This window comes from Clarias gariepinus, chromosome 18 (assembly GCF_024256425.1).
Source record: "Clarias gariepinus isolate MV-2021 ecotype Netherlands chromosome 18, CGAR_prim_01v2, whole genome shotgun sequence".
Taxonomy (NCBI): Eukaryota; Metazoa; Chordata; class Actinopteri; order Siluriformes; family Clariidae; genus Clarias; species Clarias gariepinus.
Window position 1 is genome coordinate 4851699 of NC_071117.1, and position 23134 is coordinate 4874832.

General features: G+C 39.1%; 1 protein-coding gene across 1 annotated transcript in view; it reads right to left on the reverse strand.

Annotated features, from left to right (window-relative positions):
- Positions 1-23134, reverse strand: part of LOC128506993 (sialoadhesin-like) — a 212987-nt gene that overhangs the window by 43547 nt on the left and 146306 nt on the right. Inside the window, exons 13-15 of the mRNA XM_053477609.1 lie at positions 15630-15887; positions 15221-15469; positions 3666-3671 (exon numbers count right to left, since the gene is read on the reverse strand). Coding sequence (XP_053333584.1) covers positions 3666-3671; positions 15221-15469; positions 15630-15887 — 513 coding nt within the window. The remainder of the gene's footprint in view (positions 1-3665; positions 3672-15220; positions 15470-15629; positions 15888-23134) is intronic.

A 23134-nucleotide genomic window follows, 5' to 3' on the forward strand; every position in this document is an offset into this window, starting at 1 on the left:
TGTGTGTAAATCATCAACTGCCTGTGTATCAGCTGATTTCTACACCAACTTTACATCCTGAACAGAAGGTGAGAGCTCAGAAGTATTTACCTCTCTTTTCAAGAACACCACTGAGCACATCTTAATCAGGGGACAGGGACACATTTCTCTTCATGGACATGATGTGTGTGTTAATGAATGGTGGAGATGGGGCCAAATTTTGAAGCAATCCTTAATAGCAAAACCAAATAATTGGTTTTAATACACAGCATTACTAAAAGCTTGCATTCTATGAAATTTTGTGTGCGTGCCTGCCTGCTTGTGTCAAACTAATGTCATATGATGTCAAACATCATGAAGTGATATTAACTTGCTTATAAACCCATATGTGGAAGTATATTACAGAGATGCCATGGAGCTGCATAGTAACACCATGAAGTCTTTTTACTAGACACTTATAATAACATGTCTTTATTTCTCCCCTGTTGTAGATTGTCGTGGAGAGGACGGACCCTTGATGCTCTGCCGTCTTTCACCACCAATACATATATGTATTATATTAATTTGTAAATAAAGTCTTTAATGTAATTTATAGTTGAGTATTTATTTCCAGTTTGCTTATTATTTAGCAAAACAGTTAAAGTGCATGTAAAGCATTGCTGCAAATGACACTGAATAGAATCAGATGTTACTTCACTCTGTGTAAGGGAGGCTTATATACAGTATGTGATTTTAGCATCATTAATGTTTTTCTGCTAACTAAAGCATGCTGCCTTGGAGATATTAACAGACATCTCTGTTTTAGTTCGAACAACATATTCCATAATATTTATGAATACATTAATCCCATATGTTCAGCAGTTAAAATAGAGGTTCTTAAACATTTTACAGCGAAGGACTCCTTCAACTGTAAAACAAACACCTCTGCATATATTTACTTATAGTGCATTTCCAAAAAAAAATTGTTATTCAAAAAGTAAAACTTTTTGTTTTCATTTAAATGATTACTGCTTACACCTCCATGAAAATCAAAAATCTAGTATGTCAAAATATTAGAATATTTCACTTCGATCATGGGGAAGACTGCTGACCTAACAAGTTGTCCAGAAAATGATCATCTACACCTTCCAGAAGGAGTGTAAGCCCTCAAGATCAAACTTTACCACCAACTATTTACTATAGTAGCAACTTATATCTATGTACTGTGAATGCATGTTCAAGAATAAGAGTATCATAAATTGGCAAATAATTAAAATACACATGTAAACAATGAGTGTGACATTTAAAATACAGTTTATCTCAAAAAATTAGAATATCATGCAATTGTTTAAAAAACACTTGCACAGAAAACACACTTACAAGGGAAACGTCATACACATAGAAAGAAAAAAAAAAATCATAGACCACAAAGGGAAAATGATACATTTACAAAAGAAAAAAAAATCATACACTCACAAGGGAAAAATACTACATTCACAAGGGAAAAATAATATACTTATATGGGAAAAAGTACACATTTTCAAGGGAAAAATAATATACGTACACGGGAAAAAGTACACATTTTCTAGGGAAAACTAATATACTTACATGGAAAAAATAATATAAGTACATGGGAAAAAGTACACATTTTCTAGGGAAAACTAATATACTTACATGGGAAAAATAATATAAGTACATGGGAAAAAGTACACATTTTCTAGGGAAAAGTAATATACTTACACAGAAAAACTAATATACATACACGGGAAAAAGTACAATTTTCTAGGGAAAAGTAATATACTTACACAGAAAAACTAATATACATACACGGTAAAAAGTACAATTTTCTAGGGAAAAGTAATATACTTACAGGGGAAAACTAATATACGTACATGGGAAAAAGTAAAATTTTCTAGGGAAAAGTAATATACTTACACGGAAAAACTAATATACGTACACGGGAAAAAGCACACATTTACAAGAGAAAAATAATATACTTATATGGGAAAAAGTACACATTTTCAAGGGAAAAATAATATACGTACACGGGAAAAAGTACACATTTTCTAGGGAAAACTAATATACTTACATGGGAAAAATAATATAAGTACATGGGAAAAAGTACACATTTTCTAGGGAAAAGTAATATACTTACACAGAAAAACTAATATACATACACGGGAAAAAGTACAATTTTCTAGGGAAAAGTAATATACTTACAGGGGAAAACTAATATACGTACATGGGAAAAAGTAAAATTTTCTAGGGAAAAGTAATATACTTACACGGAAAAACTAATATACGTACACGGGAAAAAGCACACATTTACAAGAGAAAAATAATATACTTATATGGGAAAAAGTACACATTTTCAAGGGAAAAATAATATACGTACACGGGAAAAAGTACACATTTTCTAGGGAAAACTAATATACTTACATGGGAAAAATAATATAAGTACATGGGAAAAAGTACACATTTTTTAGGGAAAACTAATATACTTACATGGAAAAAATAATATAAGTACATGGGAAAAAGTACACATTTTCTAGGGAAAAGTAATATACTTACACAGAAAAACTAATATACATACACGGGAAAAAGTAAAATTTTCTAGGGAAAAGTAATATACTTACACGGAAAAACTAATATACGTACACGGGAAAAAGCACACATTTACAAGAGAAAAATAATAGACTTATATGGGAAAAAGTACACATTTTCAAGGGAAAAATAATATACGTACACGGGAAAAAGTACACATTTTCTAGGGAAAACTAATATACTTACATGGGAAAAATAATATAAGTACATGGGAAAAAGTACACATTTTCTAGGGAAAACTAATATACTTACATGGAAAAAATAATATAAGTACATGGGAAAAAGTACACATTTTCTAGGGAAAACTAATATACTTACACAGAAAAACTAATATACATACACGGGAAAAAGTAAAATTTTCTAGGGAAAAGTAATATACTTACAGGGGAAAACTAATATACGTACATGGGAAAAAGTAAAATTTTCTAGGGAAAAGTAATATACTTACACGGAAAAACTAATATACGTACACGGGAAAAAGCACACATTTACAAGAGAAAAATAATATACTTAAAAAATAATACACCACAAGGGGGAAAAAAACATGCTCCAAAAAGGCAAAGCATCTCTCCCGTGTGCGAGAACGAACTTTCTCATTTAAGCTAAAGCTAATGCGCAAGGCACTATGGGATTTTGAGGCCAACACGGACAAAATGAACACTTGGAAGCCAGGGTTATGCGCTATAATGCCTCCAACCCCCACCCCCTGCCACAGATTTTTATATTGCTTATTTTATAATTAAATTCGTTGGGTGTAATTTGTGATTTGTAAATCATAAACCTACGAATTTATGTTCTAATATAATATTTGATAGAGATTATGTAGGGGGACAATCCGAGGGCGGGGGGCATTTTAACGCGTAACACCGGTAAGGTTCCGTCTTCAGTTACCTTTTGACCTCACTCCCATAGTCCTTTGTGCATTAGCATTTAGCTTGCAAAATACGGGAGAAAGACAGTTCTCACACGGGAAAAAGCAGTTGTGCTATAGTGAATGCTATGTTGCGGGTACAAACCAAACTAAAACTGTTTATTATGCCTTTGACTTTTTTAGACTCTGAGTACTCTGGAGACTTTCAGATAGGGAAAAGGCACATGTGAACATAGTACTTTTCAATCTTTATCTGAATCAAAAGAGCTAACAGATTTTTTTTTTCAGATTAAAATAAAAACATCCATTCATAGTCATGTTTAAGTTAACATGACAAACAATTTTATTTATGTATAAGACACATAAAAGCATCACACAGTGATATGAGCTTAAATGGTTGTAAGTTGCTGATGTTTTTGGAGTGAAAGAGCGTTTCAGTTTCTCCACTTCAGTGAGGAGCTCTCTCTATTCATCAGCTGTTTCAGAACTCATTTAGTCCTCATTTCCTGTAAGAAAACACACCCAGTAACATCAGACAGACAATATTCTTTATGTTTAACAACAATAACATAAAAAAAAAAAGTAAATTGCTCCATGCAAGAACTCATGGGAAGTCTGATGTAAAATCAGAAACACGAAGTGAGGACACACTGCTGTGAGAACAGACAAAAAGCACCTGGAACACTCCTTACACAAGTTAGTGAAATAACGACCCTGTCTTTATGCATACACAAATTTATAGTGTGTAAGGTACTTTTCTGAATGCCGTCACAGCAGTGCTCGATAGCTAATGATAGCTGCCTAGCAATAGCCAAGTCCCATTTGCTACCACTACTCTGTTGGGAATATAAACACACCATATTCGGTTTAATTTTTTTCACTCAGACTCTTTAAGAAGGAAAACAGGCAGCATTAGAGGTAGGCAGGTTCATTTGCATAATGCTGCATAACTTTGTTTAAAAAATAGGCCTTTTTTTAGGACACAATTTTTACTCAAGTTAAAGTCCTAAGCACATGATGTTCTAAAATGTATTTAAGGTTTAAAAGTACTACAAGTACTCCACAAACAAAACAGTTTACTTAAATGTTATTGAATTTGCCCTTGATGACGTAAATGTGATGCGTAACTAGTAACTAGTAATATAAAAAAAATATATATTTTCAATATCTCTTAAAGCACTACCACCACTAAAGAAGAGAAGTTGAACTGAGAAAATAAAACAGAGTAGGTAAGTGTTAATTTTACAGGAGTATTAAATGTGTAACCATTGAATCAAAGATCCCAACATATTAGTTTGGTTAATACAAGATTAGAAAAGCAATGTTGAGTTTAGACTATGTCAAATTTGGCAAATAAATGTTTAATTAAAACAGTAATTTGTGTTGTTGCTTTGTTTACAATTTGGTGTCATTAGATATTGTATGTTGATCTGAATTTAAATACTCCTTAGGAAAAGGGTAAATATAGTTTACGTAAAAATAGGTAAGTGCAACATATTAATTCTGTGATAGATCAGTATAAATTAGTTCAGTTAAAATATTTACTAAATGTATCAAATTTGCATTTCAATCATATCTATTCATTATATATATATATTCTATTCATTATATATATATATATATATATATATATATATATATATATATATATACTCATTTTTTTGCTTAGGGTAAACATTGCATTATCTTGTAATTTTTATTACATTTACTCAATTTTGTACATCATTGTACTGAATGTAGTTATTCAGGTCTTCTTTTTACTAACTTTTACTCGATTCATGATGTATATTTATATAATTTTGCAACTTTTATATTCACTCAATATCTTAACTGAAGCATTAACTTAAAACATCAAGTACAGTTTTATTTTTTACTGTGCATACAGTGTGAGATTACTGTATACACTATAAATCTAATGCTGAAATACTATACAAAATATAAAAACTGGAATTTATTAATCTTAAAAAACTATATTTTAATATAATATGATAAAACTGAATGTAACAATGCAATACTGAATATTACATTAGTAAAAAGCTATAAAAATGTTAAAATTTAAATGTAAAAAGATATAAATGAAAGCCTCTGTTTGAGTAAGCCAAAAAGAAAATAAAAAGCAGTTCTTTCCACATGACTTACCGACATCAACTCAACAGCTCCCCTTCAGGCCAAAGGAGTCACAGCAGGAGAAGACCATAAGAGAGACACATTAACCCAGTGTTAATTATGACTTTACAGGATTGTACACACTGATACACAACAGCATCATGGAGCAGATTTAGATGTGTATGTACTATACACACACACAGAGTAATTGACCTCATTTATTATACATTATGAATGCTTAATATGTTTTATTGAATGCTATAAGATGTACAGTATTGAAGATAAGTTTTTTTAATGTATTGAAGTACAAAAAAATAAAACAAAACACAATGAAACAAATCTTTAAAAAAAAATCATCATCCACAGACATATTAAACACTTATTTAAAAGTTTCCACCATTCAAATGTTTTACTGTGTTTAAGAGTCTTATCACTGTTCTTGATGTCATCTGTAAATGTCAGAATGTTAGAGTTTTAAGTCTTCGGGCCAGAGAATTTTCATCACAAGCTCCACTTTCACTTGACGCCACTCATAGATCAGTATGATGATATAATTATATATATTAGTGCAAATTTCTGCCAAGAATGGTCCCAAGCATGGCTAAAAAAGGAGGAGGGTGGTCACCGTGCCATGGTAACCAGAACTGGGAAACCAGGAAAATCAGGCAAAAATGCATCAGTATTGGGGATCCAGGGTGCAGTGGGCTACTAGCCAAAGAAAAGTCACATTCATATAGCTGAAATGGGAAATTTGCATTGGCACTTGGAAAATATAAAGTGAACACCATGTCAGACAACAGGAAATCTTTGCAAGATTCATCAAAATGTAAGATTCATTGAATATGGAACCAGGGTTATTTAATCACCAAAGAATGAATGATCAATGACATTATTTTAATTAGGGGTAAGAAATAAATAACGTCGGTTTTGTTGTTGAAAGCCGGGTGGCAAGAAGCCTCCTTGCCTTCCAGCCGATATCCGGCATCTTTGACCATTGACAGAACTGTAAAGTCTCACTGAGAACAGCCTGGATGAAGCCCAGTATGACTTTTACCTAAAGTTGTATTTAATCCCACAGATTGAGTTGATTTCTGATTTTTTTCATTCTAGCGAGAGACTTCAATGCAAATACTGACGCAAATAGATTCAGATGGGGAAAAACGCTGGGAAGATTTAGCCATGGTCAGATACAAGACATTCACATCCTCGCAAACATCGCAAACCCACCTAGCAACGATGCTCTCCTTGACTACGTAATGATTAATTCTTGATTCCACTCATCACTCAAAGATGCAAAAGAAGTCAAAAGGAACTTCAACTGCCAAGAGGAACTGGAGATATCAGAGGAACCTGGCCATCAAAGAAGACTTTCAAATTACCTAGTCCAACAGATTTGCAGCACTTGAAGCACAACAATGTTAATGCTCCTGAGATTCTCGAATGTGCCAAGTTCCATCCATCCGTCACTAGACAGCCAATGATCTCCGATGAATGCTTGGATCTGGTGGACCATGGAAATGAGCCAAGCATCTCACTGTCGAGCAGTACCAGATTCTCAAAAAAAGAACAAAGGCAGACAGGGAAGCCTATTGGAAAAATGTCATCTCTGATCCTAAAGAGGCAGCATCCAAGCATGAATACCGCACCCTATATGAAATGCTTAAAAGGCTCAGTGGTAGAACCAAGTCCACAAATGCAAAGCTGACGTCACAGTCGTCACCTCACCCACTGAATGCCTACAGCAATGGAAGGAGTTTTTCCAACAATTGTACAACCATGATCCACCATTTGCGGAGCCACCACCTATCAACATGCCAGAGAATTCATGCTTTGATAGTGAGTCAAGGGCGGAGGAAGTGACAAACGCTATCAGACCACTGAAGAACGGCCAAATGCCAGGATTAGACCAGGAGTCCGCTGAAATGCTAAAAGCTTAAATTCTGTGTCAGTTGCATTCCCTCCTCACACTAATCTGGTGCTCGGAATGTGTTCCATCTGCCGGAAACAAGCTGTACTTGTGTCAATCCTGAAGAATGGTGATAACCGGGACTGTTACTATTTTAATATTAGAAAATATGCAATGCTAATCACTTGTGGTGTATTTAATGCTGGCAGTGTGGATATGTTAATAAGCTTGAACAGAACAAAAGAGCAAACTTTCATTCAGATCATAATCATAAAATATATTACAAAAAATGTATATTTTTATGTAAACACTCACTGTAAGTGTGTGATACACATCATCAGATGTTTGGCCTGTGAGGTCGAGAGCTGTGTACGTGTCGTCTTTAGCACTCGGCCCAGCATTCTGCAGAGAGAAGGGGTGGAGAACATGAGGAGGTTCTGCTGAAAATCTTTACTGTACTGTAAGAGTTTATTATAAATAAAGCACACACCTGATGGACATTTCTATAATAAAATAAATCATTTTTTTTACATGCATCACATAAACAGATTTTTAAAATATATGTAGTACATTTATATGACGATTTGGAGATAATTAGGTGACATTTGTTTTTTACAGTATTTCTGTCAGTGCTTTATGGAATGGGAGCATCTTGGGTTCAGAGGTGTTACTATTTTTCAGTTTCTCTACACTACGTTCCAAATTATTATGCGAATTATATCTTTCTCTGATTTTCATAATTAGTCAATGCAAATGACCGTCAGTATAATTTTCTAGTTATCAACCATAAGTGTATAATTTGAATTTTATTGAACAAACGTCCTATTGTTAACAATATTTATTTCAAAAATAAAAAACTGAAAATGCATTACAATAATTTGTTCCAAATTATTATGCACAACAGAGTTAAAACATTTTATAGGCTGTAAAGAACTGAAAATGGGCTTTTGTTGAATTTGCAGCTTTAGGGGGTCATATTTACTGAAATTAAAAGCTATTTTAATCAAAAACATCCTAGCAGGGCATGTTGCATCTTGACATAGGACCCTTTCTTTAATATCACCTTCACAATCCTTGCATCCATTGAACTTGTGTGTTTTTGGACAGTTTCAGCTTGAATTTCTTTGCAGGATGTCAGAATAGCCTCCCAAAGCTGCTGTTTTGATGCAAACCGCCTCCCACCCTCATAGATCTTTTGCTTGAGGATGCTCCAAAAGTTTTGGGTTTGAGGTCAGGGGAGGATGGTGGCCAAACCATAATCTTTCATGCCCATAGCAGCCAATGACACAGAGGTGCATTGTCGTGCATGAAGATGATTTTTGTAAAAATAACCTTAGGTGACCAGAAGACGTAGCTTTAGCAGTTAGCCCTTTGTTGCGTGAATGGTAAACCCAAACGCGGAAGAGCACGAATAGGCAGGATAATCACGCTATTTGATCTAAGGACTCTCACATATGGGGAGCAAGGGAAATACACAATCTAACCCGCGTCCTATGAATACACACTCGATCAGAAAGCAAAGCCAAGAAAGTGAGTACTAATGATTAGACGAACGATTCCGACGTGGCATCGGCAAGACTCAATGACTGAGCGAGGTGGTATGGTTTGTTTACTCCTTTTATACTTCCTGGTTCGCGACCGCTTAACTTTCGGGTCTTAGTGCCGGTCGCGGACCGAGTGTGCATGACAATACCCCCCTGTCCAGGACCGGCTCCAGACGGTCCTGAGGTGGAGGATACCATGTGACGGTTGTCCCGGATGAGCTCGGGGTCGAGCATGAACCGCACTGGGACCCAAGATCGCTCCTCGCGAGTCAAGGATCCGTCGCACAGTGTAGGCGGGACCGCCGTCAATGATTCGAGGGGGAGGAGCAGGGGGGGTGGGTGGAACCATAGGTGAGGTGATGAAGGGCTTTAGTTGAGAAATGTGGAATACTGGGTGGATCCAGAGCGCCGCAGGCAGCTGGTGCGGTAGGTGACAGGGTTGATCTGTAGATTGACGCGGTATGGGCCGATGAATCTTGGTGACAGTTTCCGGGATTCTGTGTGGAGATGGAGATTTTTGTTGAGAGCCATACCTTGTCACCTACTTTATACAACCATCCCGGAGGGTGTCGACGGCGGTGTTGGGTGATGTAGCTGGCGTTGGTACATTGGATGGTACAGTTGGCTTGCCTCCATAGCCGTCGACACCTATGGACCAACTGTTGGGCCGAGCATACCCCAAATGGGCTTAAGTTGGTAGCCGAGGAGACGTGGAAATTTGAAGGACAGTTCTGCCCATGTGAGGTAGCGGGCCCAGAAGTGCTGGTGATCGGAAACGAAACATCTCAGGTAGCGCTCCAGCTGTTGGTTGGTCCGTTCCGTCTGACCATTAGTCTGGGGGTGGTAACCGGAGGACAGACTAGTGGTGGAATTGATCAGACGGCAGAAGGCCTTCCAGAACTGGGCGGTGAACTGGGACCCTCTGTCCGAGACGATGTCTTTGGGGAACCCATGCAGGCGGACTACGTGTTCCAATATCAGCTCGGCGGTGTCCTTAGCTGATGGGAGTCCGGTGAGGGCCACCAGGTGAGCTGCTTTGGAGAACCGGTCGACGATCGTGAGGATGGTATTCTTCCCTTCGGAAACCGTCAGGCCCGTGATGAAGTCCAAGGCGATTGTGCGTCCAGGGCCACCTAGGAATGGGAAGATGTTGGAGCTCTCCGGGAGTGAGTCGGTTTGTATCTTTAGCCCTGGCTCACACCGGGCACGCCTAAATGAACTCCTCGATGTCCTTCTTTATGGAGAGCCACCAGAACGCTCGTTTCACGAACAGCAAAGTTCTTCGGTTTCCGGGGTGTCCGGCGACGGGCGATGAGTGGCCCCACTGGAGGACCTCAGCTCTTAAAGGTTGGGGCACATAGACTCGTCTAGGCGGCGCAACTGCCGGCCCGGCCTCCGCAGCCTGAGCCTGGCAAACCCTCGTTTTTAAATCCCATTGGAGGGGTGCAATGATGCGTGAAGTTGGGGTCCGCCCGGGTGACGTCTTCCCCCTGTTGTCGGGATAGGGCGTCAGCCTTGGTGTTTTTGGACCCCGGGCGGTATGACAGATGAAAGTTGAACTGTTCAAAGAATATTGCCCACTGTGCCTGTCGTGGATTGAGTTGTTTGAGGTTCCGGATGGTGATGAGGTTCTGGTGATCCATCCAGACGACGAATGGCTCACTGGCGCCCTGGAGCCAGTGACGCCATTCCTCCAAGGCCCACTTTATGCCCAACAGCTCGTGGTCCCCTACCCCGTATCGCTGCTGAGTGGGGTCATATTTCTTGAAGAAGAAGCCACATGGGTGTAGCTTTTGGTCTGGACCTCGTTGGGAGAGAACAGCGCCAGCGCCCACATCCGACGCGTCCACCTCCACAACGAACGGTTGGTTGGCATCTGGATGGAGAAGAATAGGGGCGGTGGTGAAGCGGTGACAGAGTTCCTTGAATGCAGAGATGGCAGCAGGCGTGAGTTGGAAGGGATGAGATGTACTTACAGTACAGTTGGTGAGCGAGCAATCTCTTGAGAACAGCCCGAACGTGTTGGATATGTTCTGTGATGTTGCGGGAGTATATGAGAATATCGTCTAAGTAGATGAACACCCATCGGCCTAGCATGGAAGGCCGAGGGTGCGTTATATAATCCAAATTGGATGACCAGCCTCTCATAATGTCCGGTGAGGGTGATGAAGGCCGTCTTCCACTCTAGTTCGCGACCGATTAACTTCCGGGTCCTAGTGCCGGTCGCGGACCAAGTGTGCATGACAATTTTGTTACAGAAGGCACGGTTCTTCTTTTATTACCATGGAAGAAAGTGGTCAGGCAATATACTTAGCAGAGGTCATTTTCACACCTTCAGGGACCCTACAGGGGCCTACCAGCTCTCTCCCCATGATTCCGGCCCAAAACATGACTCTGGCACCTCCTTGCTGATGTTGCAGCCTTGTTGGGACATGGTGGCCAGCCACCAACCATCCACTACTCCATCCATCTGGACCATTCAGGGTTGCACGACACTCATCAGTAACCAAGACTGTTTAAAAGTCTTCATGTATGCCTGGGCCCACTGCAACTGTTTCTGCTTGTGAGAATTGGTTAGGGGTGGCTGAATAGTAGGTTTATGCACAACTGCAAGCCTCTGAAGGATCCTACACCTTGATTTTCGTGGGACTCCAGAGGCACCAGTAGCATCAAATACCTGTTTGATGCTTTGTAATGGCATTTTGGCAGCTGCTCTCTTAATCCGATGAATTTGTCTGGCAGTACACTGAATCAGCCACAAATGTCTTCACAGTACGATGATCACGCTTAAGTTTTCTTGAAATATCTAATGTTTTCATACCTTGTCCAAGGCATTGCACTATTTGACGCTTTTCGGCAGCATAGAGATCCTTTTTCTTTCCCATATTGCTTGAAACCTGTGGCCTGCTTAATAATGTGGAACAACCTTCTTCAGTACTTTTCCTTTGATTGGGTTTATCTGGCAAACTAATTATCACACGTGTCTGAGATTCATTTCAGTGATCCAAAGAGCCCCGAGACACAACACCATCCATGAGTTTAATTTAAAAACTAAACATTTAATGTTTATGACACTTACATCCAATTTGCATAATAATTTGGAACACAGTGTATAACATGACAATCCAACTTTTTAAGGTATTATTTTATATAATTTTGTTTCTTTAAGACGTTCTTTGTTCTTTTCCCAAAATTGCACATCAGTCACAAGGCAACCAAAAATACGAAAATTATATATTTTTTGTAAATTAGGAAGTATGAAAAAACACATAACTGGTGATGACACCACCGGGAGCAAGTCCAGTAGCAAAGACACTCTTCTGTTATTCCATGAACACACACCCAACATCCTTTTAATTCCAATGTTTAATATCACCCTTATTTAGATTAGTGTCACGGATCTCTCTTTTCTTATTATTTTAATAATACAGTGGAATCTCAGTTTATAAACATAATTTGTTCCTAAGTTTTGGTCAAAATCCAATTTGGTCATACTGTACATCGAATCAGCCTTTTCCACAGGAACACATGCAAATAGCATTAATCCATTCATCCGTCAATATAAACTATATTTAACTTTTGTTTAATTCATTTATATCACAATATATATCAGGTTAGTGTTTGGAAGGAGGGTCCCCTACCATAAGAACACTGTGTAATTATCCTTCATGGATTTTCTTTCTCTTCTCTGTTTCTTGTTTGTACATGGCAGCCGGTTTCATTAAATTCTATCCAGAGATATTTGTGTTTTTTTCCAGCACTGCACAAATAAGACACCGTTCATCAGGTGTAGCACTCTGTTCACCACAGATTTGTTCATACGATACTTCCTCAGCAGAGGCTTGGGCGTCACTCCTCTTTTATCACGTGCGTGATCTTCAACCACAGACTGAGCAAAACTGATGACTGGTTGACTGGAGACACTCGTGCCTTCGTTCAGCTGTTGGTGGCAGCTTGGGATGGTGGTTTCTCGGTCATGTTCCAAGAAGAAGTTCGTGAACAGAAACAAATTTTTCTGCAATTTTTTTGGTCGTTAACTAATCTGTTTTTACTTAGAGGTGTTCGTGAACCGAAGATCCACTGTATATCCTTTGATCCAGCCCTTAGGAAACCCATCAAATACTTTCTTCCTTTCTCTGTCCTCTGGAATACTTTTTAGAAAAATTTCCTCGGTAGAGCCATCATCTCTTCTCTTTCTTGTTTATATTTTCTTCATTTAATTACTATTGTACATGACTTATTGTCTCTTTCTCATGACACTGCTCACACATAGAACATTTGGTCGTTTCCCTATAATATGGAGTGTGCTGTTACATTTACTGTGACCTATTCACATCCTGCTAATTATCACTGGCTTGTTCTGTTTTGTTCCCTCTTCTCCTCACAAAGTCTACTCTGTTTTGGATTAAATATAGATGTCTCTCTTTAACGTCATTGTCTCACTGCTGTCGCCATTGATGTTTTTCCATACTCTGTTTTTCCCTCTGACTTTGGTAATTTAATGTTTACGCGGCACTGACTCATGTTTTGTGTGTTCATGACGCCAAGAGATAATTACTTAACCAGGTACAGGTGTGTAGTGAAGGATAGCTCGGCACGACGAGAAAAAGGTAGGAGTTAGGACTTGGAAGTGGTGGGTTGATCTGGTTTTGTTTTGTTTCACCCAATTACAGTTATACTGTATGATTATGTTTCATGATGGATGCTTTAAAAATATTTACGTTTTAGTAACATTTTTTACATTAAAAACATCTGACCTTGATGTGACCTTGACCCTATGTGGATAAATTCTAAACTGCAAGTTAATTAATTTTCCAAATGATAATGACTCTTTTTTTTCTATTTACAATAAATTTAGATTAGAAGAAGCAAAAAAATGCAATCGAATGACTGTTCTAATCACTGCCCATAGAAATAAAACCACTTAGGCACGTGTTGTTACAGGAAATTAATAACCATTGGGGCAGAAACAGTAACTCATCACCTTGTTGTTAATTATTGTGCTATAACAGAAACATAACTAAGTGTTTAAATGACAGAACAAATACACATCCTAACACTAATCTCTACATTATTTACCTGTTGATCTTGTGTTGTACCAGTTCTTTTCTTTTTCCTGGAAGAGAAAATTACATTTCAGTATTAAATAAATTATAATAAATCTATTAATCCTGTTGTAGTAAGTGTTCGGTGCTCATCCTTGGGGCAACATGTTTATTTGTGTAAAATAATTATATGAAAACACTTTTAAACCAGGAGCACTCTCTATCACGTGTACACCTGAACTCACTCATCACGTGCTGAACCCTTACACTCTACTAGCTTTCACGCGCATTTCTCAGCCTAGTCTACCAATTAGGGTGCCTCTGCTAGTAGCTGATTGTAACAAGAACATCAGAGTAGAGTATTACCAGTCAATGTCACAGTAGTTTCCAATTTAAAATAAAATAATAGGAGGCAATATTTTACTCTCGTTGTAGCCTTTGTTTGAACGTGCACTCTGTTGTATGCTGTCTATTGTTGTCTCTTTGTGTATAGAGATTGATAGTTTTAGGATAACTTAAAAATGTAGATCTGTCATACCTGAGCTAGACAGCTAATTAAATTGCTTAGTTAGCTAGCTGGTTCTGGTAAAGTTACTTTATGTTGTTGCATGTATGTAGCACCTGGTCCTGGAGAACCGTTGTTTCATTTCACTGTGTACTGAACTGTATATGGTTAAAGTGACAATAAAAGCCTACTTGACTTGACTACTTGACATAACCTTTTAGGGCCACATGAGCACTAAACCTATACAATATGGCTATAAGTATGTGCGCTCCTGATAATCACACTCTCGTGTGGTTCTTCCCCAAACTCGAACCACAAACTCAGTAGAACACAATTCTATAAAATGACTCTGTATTCTGTAGCAATACAGTTTTCAAAACCTGTTCAATGTCCCATGTGAGATCCACAAAGCCAACTTCATGAAGACATGGTGTGTTAAGTACTGTATAGGGTTGAGTACATTAATTATTAATATGATTATAACCTTAATCTAATTTTATATTTTCTTACCTTATAAAGCAGAAGGTGACGATGAGACAAACACACACAAACACAAAGACTCCAACACCTGCGTACACACCTACCCTCCAAGACTCTGTGTGGATGAAGATGTAATAATGAATCAGTGTTAAATGTTTATCAGTGTGATTCTGATTGATAGATGTACATCATCACTCTCACCATTTAAAGTGACAGACACTGCAGCTGATCTCTCAGAGCCGTGTTTATTCTGAGCCTCGCAGTAGTACTGTCCACTCTGTAGAGCTCTGTAACTCTGTCCAGATCCTACAGCTGAGGATTCATTCACCTTAAACCAGGTGTAGTTCTCCACAGGTAGGTTAGCATCACTGCTGCAGGTCAGCGTCACTGAACTGTCCTTAATTATCACACCAGAGGGACTGATGTACACTGAGACATTCTTTGGAGGATCTAAAACAAAAAAGAAGAAACATCAATCAATCAATAAATCAATAAATATTATAACCAATTATTAAAAGATGTTAAATGTGTGGGAAAACAAGACTCTCAAGTAATTCTATAACAATTTTATCTGTTATTGGCTGTGAGAAGATCTTCAGCTTAAACTTACAGAGAACATTTAGAGTCACACTGCTGGAGTTCTGATGTCCGACTTCATTACTGCACTTGCACTTGTACTCTCCACTGTCCTCAGAGCTGATTTTGGAGATGGTGTAGGTCTCTTCATTTCCTATTGATGTCACCCCCTTAAACCAGGTGTAGATCTCCACAGGTGGGTTAGCATCACTGCTGCAGGTCAGAGTCACTGAACTGCCCTCCACTATCTCACCAGAGGGACTGATGGACACTGAGATATTCTTTGGTGAATCTAAGTTAATGAATGAAAAAAAATTGTTAAACTGTTATAAAATTCACAAACACATAATGTACAAGATTACTGAAGATATAAAATGATAACTAGTGTTCATTAACAACCTCTGTGTGTGTGTGTGTGTGTGTGTGTGCGTATATACACTACCGTTCAAAAGTTTTAGAACACTTGCAAATTTCTTTGTTTTTGTTTAGTGATTTATTTTCTACATTCTACAACAATACTGAAGATTTAAAAACTATAAAATAACACATATGGAATTAGGTAATTATGTAACAACAACAAAAACAACAGTTAGTTGTTATTTTAAGACACAGAGGTCAGCCTTTCTGTAATAGTTCTTGCAAGAACAGTATTGTCAAGTGCATTTGCAAAATCCGTCAAGCACCATAATGAAACTGGCTCTCATGAAGGCCATCCCAGGAGGTCAAGACCAAAACCTACCTCTGCCACAGACGAGAAGTTCATTTAGAGTTATCAGCCTGAAAAATGACCAATTAACAGCCCCTCAGATTAAAGGCGTTATAAAGTCTTTACAGAGCAGAAGTAGCAGAAACATCTCACCATTAACTGTTCAAAGGAGATTAATGCATTTTTTGGACGCCGTCAGCATGCCCTTTACAATGTAAAAAGAAAGTGACCCCAAACTTTTGAACGGTAGTGTGTATACATATAAGGTAAATTTCTTTGAATGTCACGGGAGGTGGCAGGGAAGGAACGAATCCAATAATAGACACTGGTTTACCCAAAGTAATTTTATTTGAGCCGAAAGGGTTAAGTAAACAGATTCTGGAGAAGTGGTGTGTGAGGGAGAGAGTCAGTGCGCAGACAGAATGCGTGGGGGAATACCCTGTGATGTGATGAGGGGCAGGGCGAAGACGTTCGGGAATCCTCCGTAAACCCGGAAGTCTCTCAATTTTAGTAAGGAGCGCGCAAACTAAACTGTTACGTTGGTTTCTAGGAGGGCAGAGAGCTTCAGTTCGCTTCAGTGAGGAGTAGGAGCATGATACACATTGTGAGAATCTCTCCGAGTTGGCAGAAGCACTTATCGTCATTTGTCAGGTAGTACGAAACCAGATGCCTAACACAGGCAGGGTCATACACGAAGATCAGTCCGCGAATAGGCAAGGTAACCAGGGGAGAAGATGAAAGAGGAGTCTGAAGGGAAGCCGTGATGGTAACAGGTAACAATTCAAGGAACAATATTAAGGAAAGCTATAAGGTGCACAAAGGAGACACTGCAGCACGGACTGGTGCACTCAGCATGCTTTTAAGGCCTAGGGTTGGTTCTTCAGATACTGGTGTGTCGTGATTGAAAGCCGGGCATGCAGGAAACTTAAGCGTGGAGTTACGAGAGTAAGGTGCTTGGTGGATCGAGCTGGCTCGTGACAGCTTCTTATTTTTACAATATAAAATAGAAGGTAAATAAATCTCACATCTGACTCTGAGTGTGTGATCAGGAGAGGGGAGATGTTCATATCCGCTTACAGCACAGCTATAACTGCCTGCATCCTCACTGCTGACCGACTGCAGGTGGACTTTATTGCACTTGATGGTGTTTGTGGTTAAATCACGGCTGTTTTTGTACCAGATGAATGTTGGATCAGTCAGACTGCAGGTGGTTTTACAGGTCAGAACGGCTGATTGTCCCTCTGTCACTTCTGCAGGAGCGATCACCTGAAGATCTTAAACACAGAGAGACACATTACATCAGGAAGGCCAATAAAGTGGCCCAATAGTTTTCTTATTTCCCAATGTAAACAACCATCTCATATGTAAACGCATAATCATTCTTTTCCCTCAGCACCTTCAATTCAATTTTTCAATTTTATTTGTATAGCGCTTTTAACGATTTACATTATCACAAACCAGCTTTACACAATCAAAAGAATTAAGTTTGTATGAAATGTAAATGTGTATGAATCAAAATTATATGATTGTCCCTGATAAGCAAGCCAAGGACGACGGCGACAGTGGCAAGGAAAAACTCCCTGAGATGGTAATAGGAAGAAACCTTGAGAGGAACCACACTCAACAGGGAACCCATCCTCATCTGGGTGATAACAGATAGAAATAACATCATGTGTGTTGTGCAGGTGAAAGTTCGCCCGGTATCACTGCTCTCTTTTATTTCCAAAATTCTTGAAAGAACGGTTTATAATCAAATGTCTCTTTATCTCTCACAGAACAACCTTAATGACCCAAACCAATCTGGATTTAAAGTGGCACATTCCACAGAGACTGCCCTTCTGTCAGTCACTGAGAAGCTCCATGCTGCTAGATCTGCTAAACTTTCATCTGTCCTCATCCTCCTGGACCTGTCAGCTGCATTTGACACTGTGAACCACAAGATTCTATTATCTATTCTTACAAGCCTTGGAATTTGTGGAACAGCGTGGCAATGGTTTGCTTCTTACCTAAAAGATAGGTCATATGAGGTAACATGGAGGGGATCTACATCTGCCCCACGTAGACTCTCTACTGGTGTCCCGCAGGGCTCAGTACTTGGTCCTCTTCTGTTCTTCCTCTATACCCGGTCTCTTGGTAAGGTCATATTATCGCATGGATTCTCATACCACTGTTATGCAGACGACACCCAACTTGTTCTCTCCTTTCCTCCCTCTGACACTCAGGTTTCCACCCGGATCTCAGCATGTCTGGCAGACATCTCATTTTGGATGGCTGCTCATCAGCTGAAGCTCAATCTCAGTAAAACCGAACTGTTGTATATCCCTTGTGACTCATCTCCAGGTCAAGACCTTGTGATATCCATGGACAACAACCAAATCACTCCCTCAACCACTGCCCGCAATCTTGGGGTAACCGTGGACAATCATCTGTCATTTTCCCCACACATCGCTAACCTTACTCACTCTTGTCCCCCCCAAAAAAAAATTAAATAAATAAAAACTCAGATGTGTTGGACTAATGGTACTTAGTTATTAACCTAGTTAACCCAGTGTAAGTATGTATCCAATGTTGTAAACATTAAAGCACTTTTTGTAAGTCGCTCTGGATAAGAGCGTCAGCCAAATGCCTAAATGTAAATGTAAATGTAAGTTCAATATAACAGAAGTTGTGTAGATTAACATGAAGTCCAGTTCAGCACAGGGAGTCAGTAGGTGCAGAGGGCAGATGGGTAGAAAAATACAAAAAAGATGGAGAGAATTAGCGTAGTTGCCATTCAGGATAGGTGTACTGAAGTATGAGGTTATGGGATGAGTTACGCGTATATCCGTATTTCCCCTCCTTAATGTCCCTTTAGGGGCTCCGTAAAAGAGAGATTATGAGATTATGAAGTGATGTATGTAGGAAATAAGATTTTATTTACCTGTAACAGTGAGTCTAACTCCAGGAAAACCCACCCATCTTTCTTTTTCTACATTTGTTCTGATCTTAAAGCAGTATTCATGTTCGTCTGTTTTCCTCACGTCACTCAGTCTGAGGGAGAAGTGTTTCTGTTCATCTCCTAAATACTCCACTCTGTCTGAGTAACCTGGTTCATTACGCAGATCAATCTCCTCTTTACCCTGAACTGGGTTTAATATCCAAACTGTCTCTGTCACTGTAAGACCTGTTGGGTGTGTGTACGAGCCGTTCATAAACACTGTAGATCCTTTTAAGTCACAGAGATTTTTCTGGCTATATGTTAAACTCCATCTATTCCCAAGAGCTTCTGAAACAAGACACATGAAAGAGGTTATTAGAGGTCATTATCCCGAGCCTCATAAAACACTGAGTTAGGCTTACAGCTTCACTTCTCTCCTCTGGAACTCTGGTTTGGAAAAATAAACATAATTCTTTACCACCAGAAAAAAAAAAAAAAAAAAAAAAAACTGTGTGCAGGATTTGGACATACAAATGCGTTTGGAATTCAGAGCTCATAAATTAAAATAAAAAAATTAACAGAATCTATTATTTAGTCCACATTTACATTTGTTTATTTATAAATCCAGTCCCACTGATTCTAAGTACAACATGTGGTCTGAAGTTCAGGTTTGAACAGAAGAAGATTAAAAGAATTAAAAATTAACTTAAGATTAAATTAAGTTGTCTGTTTCAAAAACACAACTCTGTTACATCTCACACAATGTCATTTCAAGTAAAGCACAGTGTATATATTATTTACAAGTATGAAAATGTGTGAGATTGTAAATGTGAGATTTACCTGAGATCATGAACAGAAACACCAGATAAAGTGGAGAAAGCATTGTGAGAGACACCATTGCTGGAGAACTTCTATTAAAAAACAAAAAGTATCCAGTTAGTAGTCAGGACAAGAACAACATAAGATCTACTAATCTGGAAAAATTATATCCAGTGTTCACAAAAACCCATAAAAAACTTTAACTTAATTTTATCTTTACTTTTGACCTTCTGACTTTTTTGAGAAATCTATCTAAAAGTTGGAGCTGTTTCATTTTTTTGGTGTGACTTAAGGGCAAAGACAGTTTTACAGACAGCAGCTGAAACTAATCTGGATTCACTTGTTCCAGTTATACCAGTTGTTGCTACTGCGCTACCGCGCAAGAACCCAAATGTTTGACATGACTTTTTCAGCTTGTTCTTCATGTGATTAGTCACGATTATTGGTAACAAATAAAGAACAAAATATGGAAATGTTTCTTAACAGGAAATCAGAAAATATTTTTAAAAAATCAGACCATTTTATGATCGAAAATTGTATGAAGAAGTGGAAGGTAAGAAGTGTTCACATTGACAATTTTTACTATTTTTATCACCCCCTTTAACGATGTGGACGGTCAATAAATAATAATAATAATAATAATAATAAGAAGAAGAAGAAGAAGAACAATTGCAGTTGCACATATGTACAAATATGTGTATTTTCTTTCGTTGTAGGAAGAATGTGACGTGTGTCTGTTTTACCAGCCAGCGTTTGTGCCGGTGTGTGTGTGTGTGTGTGTGTGTGTGTGTAGTGAAATGGCTGCAGACTTCACTCAGCTGACGTGGAAGTACAGAGTTAAAATCTCTGCTGACCTTCCGTGTTAAGTGGAAGGAGTCGCTCTGGCAGTGGGGGGAAGTTGTGGGACACAGCAGAGTTAAATCCACCGCTAGAATGAACAGCGCTGTTATGATCTTTATAGATAAGATAGAGAAAGTAAACGCGGTGATAGAGTCAGGAATCACAGTGACTGAAAACTTTATTCCTGTTCACTCTCTAGCTAACATTGCCTGTTTATTAGTGATGAGTTCTTACAATGTGAACTGTAACGACATAGAAAAATTTTCCCCAGTCAGCACAATTTCTGAAGCCTACCATCAATTGAAAATATAAAAAAAAAAACGTGCATTCCTTTTTCCCTGATTTAAAAGGTTTTGTGAATCTGCCAAACCGTATATGAACAAAAGATAACTGCAACTTTACTCAACAAAAGATATTCAGACTGAGGAAATTAATACCCCAGTTAAAAGGAGAAAAAAAAACTAATTCTTTTTCTTCCTAAGTGTCACTACATTGCATCCTCCACTATAAATACTTTTAAAATCACCTCTTTACATTTAAACAAAGTCAGAGAGGCATAGTATAGGGCGCTAATATATATGCTAACAAAAATAAAATGTATTGATGTTTTATTTCTACAAGAAACACAAAGTGATGCAGAAAACGCAGTGGATTAGAACAGGGAATAGACAGGGCAAAATTCTTAGGAACCAATTTTATTGTGCAGGTTACAAAAAACAAACTGTGTAAAAATGGCAATTACTTAACTTCCTCCTGAGAAGCTAAACTTGCTGTATATGTGAGTAGAAAAAACTAAATCGAGGGAAGAGCAGGTCAGGAGGTCAGTGAGGTTTGGCGCTGTAATGTTGGGTCCAGACTGTGGAAGGAATACATCTCGGGTTACTTTCCTGTAACCCTGTTCCCTGAAAAAGCGGGAACGAGATGCTGCACGACAGCACTATGGGAAACGATTCCTTGTGACAGGTTGTGAAATATTTTGGCATGTATAACCGCAGGGAGGTGACGTCAACCGATGAGTTGCTCCTGGAGGTTATAAATAGGCATGAACCGGAAACACCCTCAGGTCAATTTTGTCTAAAGGATGTCCAGTCACGCATGCAGTGCGGCATTGGAGCGCAGCGTCTCGTTTCCGCTTTTTCAGAAAACAGGGTTACAGCAAAGTAACCCTAGACGTTCCCTTTCAAAAGCTACACTCAATGCTGCGTGACAGCGTTATAAAAACGAAAATACCCACTCCGCCGCACTGCAAGTGTCTGGACCCCCAGGATTGTGTAGTGTGCGCACAGTACCCCCAAGGAGTCCTAGACATAATCCTGGGATGCTGACTCAAGGACCCGCGAGCCTGGCATCCCCCTATGAAGCCTGACCGATGTCTTGCGAAAAGGCAGCCTGCCGCATGCCATGCTTGGAAGCCCCTCTTGCGGGAGCAATAGATGAGGCAAGCTTCCTGGTCGAAAGGCCCTAATCACTGGAGGCAAAGTATGCCACGTGCCTCATAGGCTAGAGCACTAGCATCTTTAACCTGACTCGTCTAATGGTGGCCCCCCCTTGGCCCGCGGCCCCACAACATATAAAATCCCTGCTCTAATTTACGGCCCTGGCTTAATGCAGAGGTGTGCTGTAAATTGAAGAGCATGAGCTGGACACAGCGAAAGAAGACTTACTTGCTCCGGAGCCAACGACGGAGAACAGAAGGCTTCGACTGTGGGAGATAGTTGGATAAGAATGCAGAACGGGGTTTTTTTTTTTTTTTTAGAAACTTCCAGCACTTAAACAGTTTGGCAGTGGACTGAGGTCTACATGTTTTATGTCCTGGCATGTAAAAGATCCTGAAGGATAGAATTTGTCCTGTCCTCCTAGGCTAGGGCACTAGCATCTCTGACCCAACTCGTCTAATGGCGGCTGCCCTTCGGCCGCGGCCCCAAAACGTATAAAACCCTGCTTTAATTTACGGCCCTGGCTAAGGCGGAGGTGCACTGTAAATTAAAGAGCATGAGTTGGGCACAGCGAATGAAGTTTTACTGCTTCAGAGCTAATGGCAGAGGACAGAAGGCTTCAACTGTGGAAGATAGCTGGGTTAATATGCAGAACAGCTTTTCCTAGCCAGTTGGCAAAGCCTAAGCACACTAAGGGGTGCTTTCCACCAGCCCCATCAGTCAGGACGTAGGCGAGAAGCGGTTACGTATGTTCTGAGTGTACTAGGGCAAAAGCCTGAGGTCAACTTTCTTGCAGAAGCTCCAACACTGAAGCGGTTCGG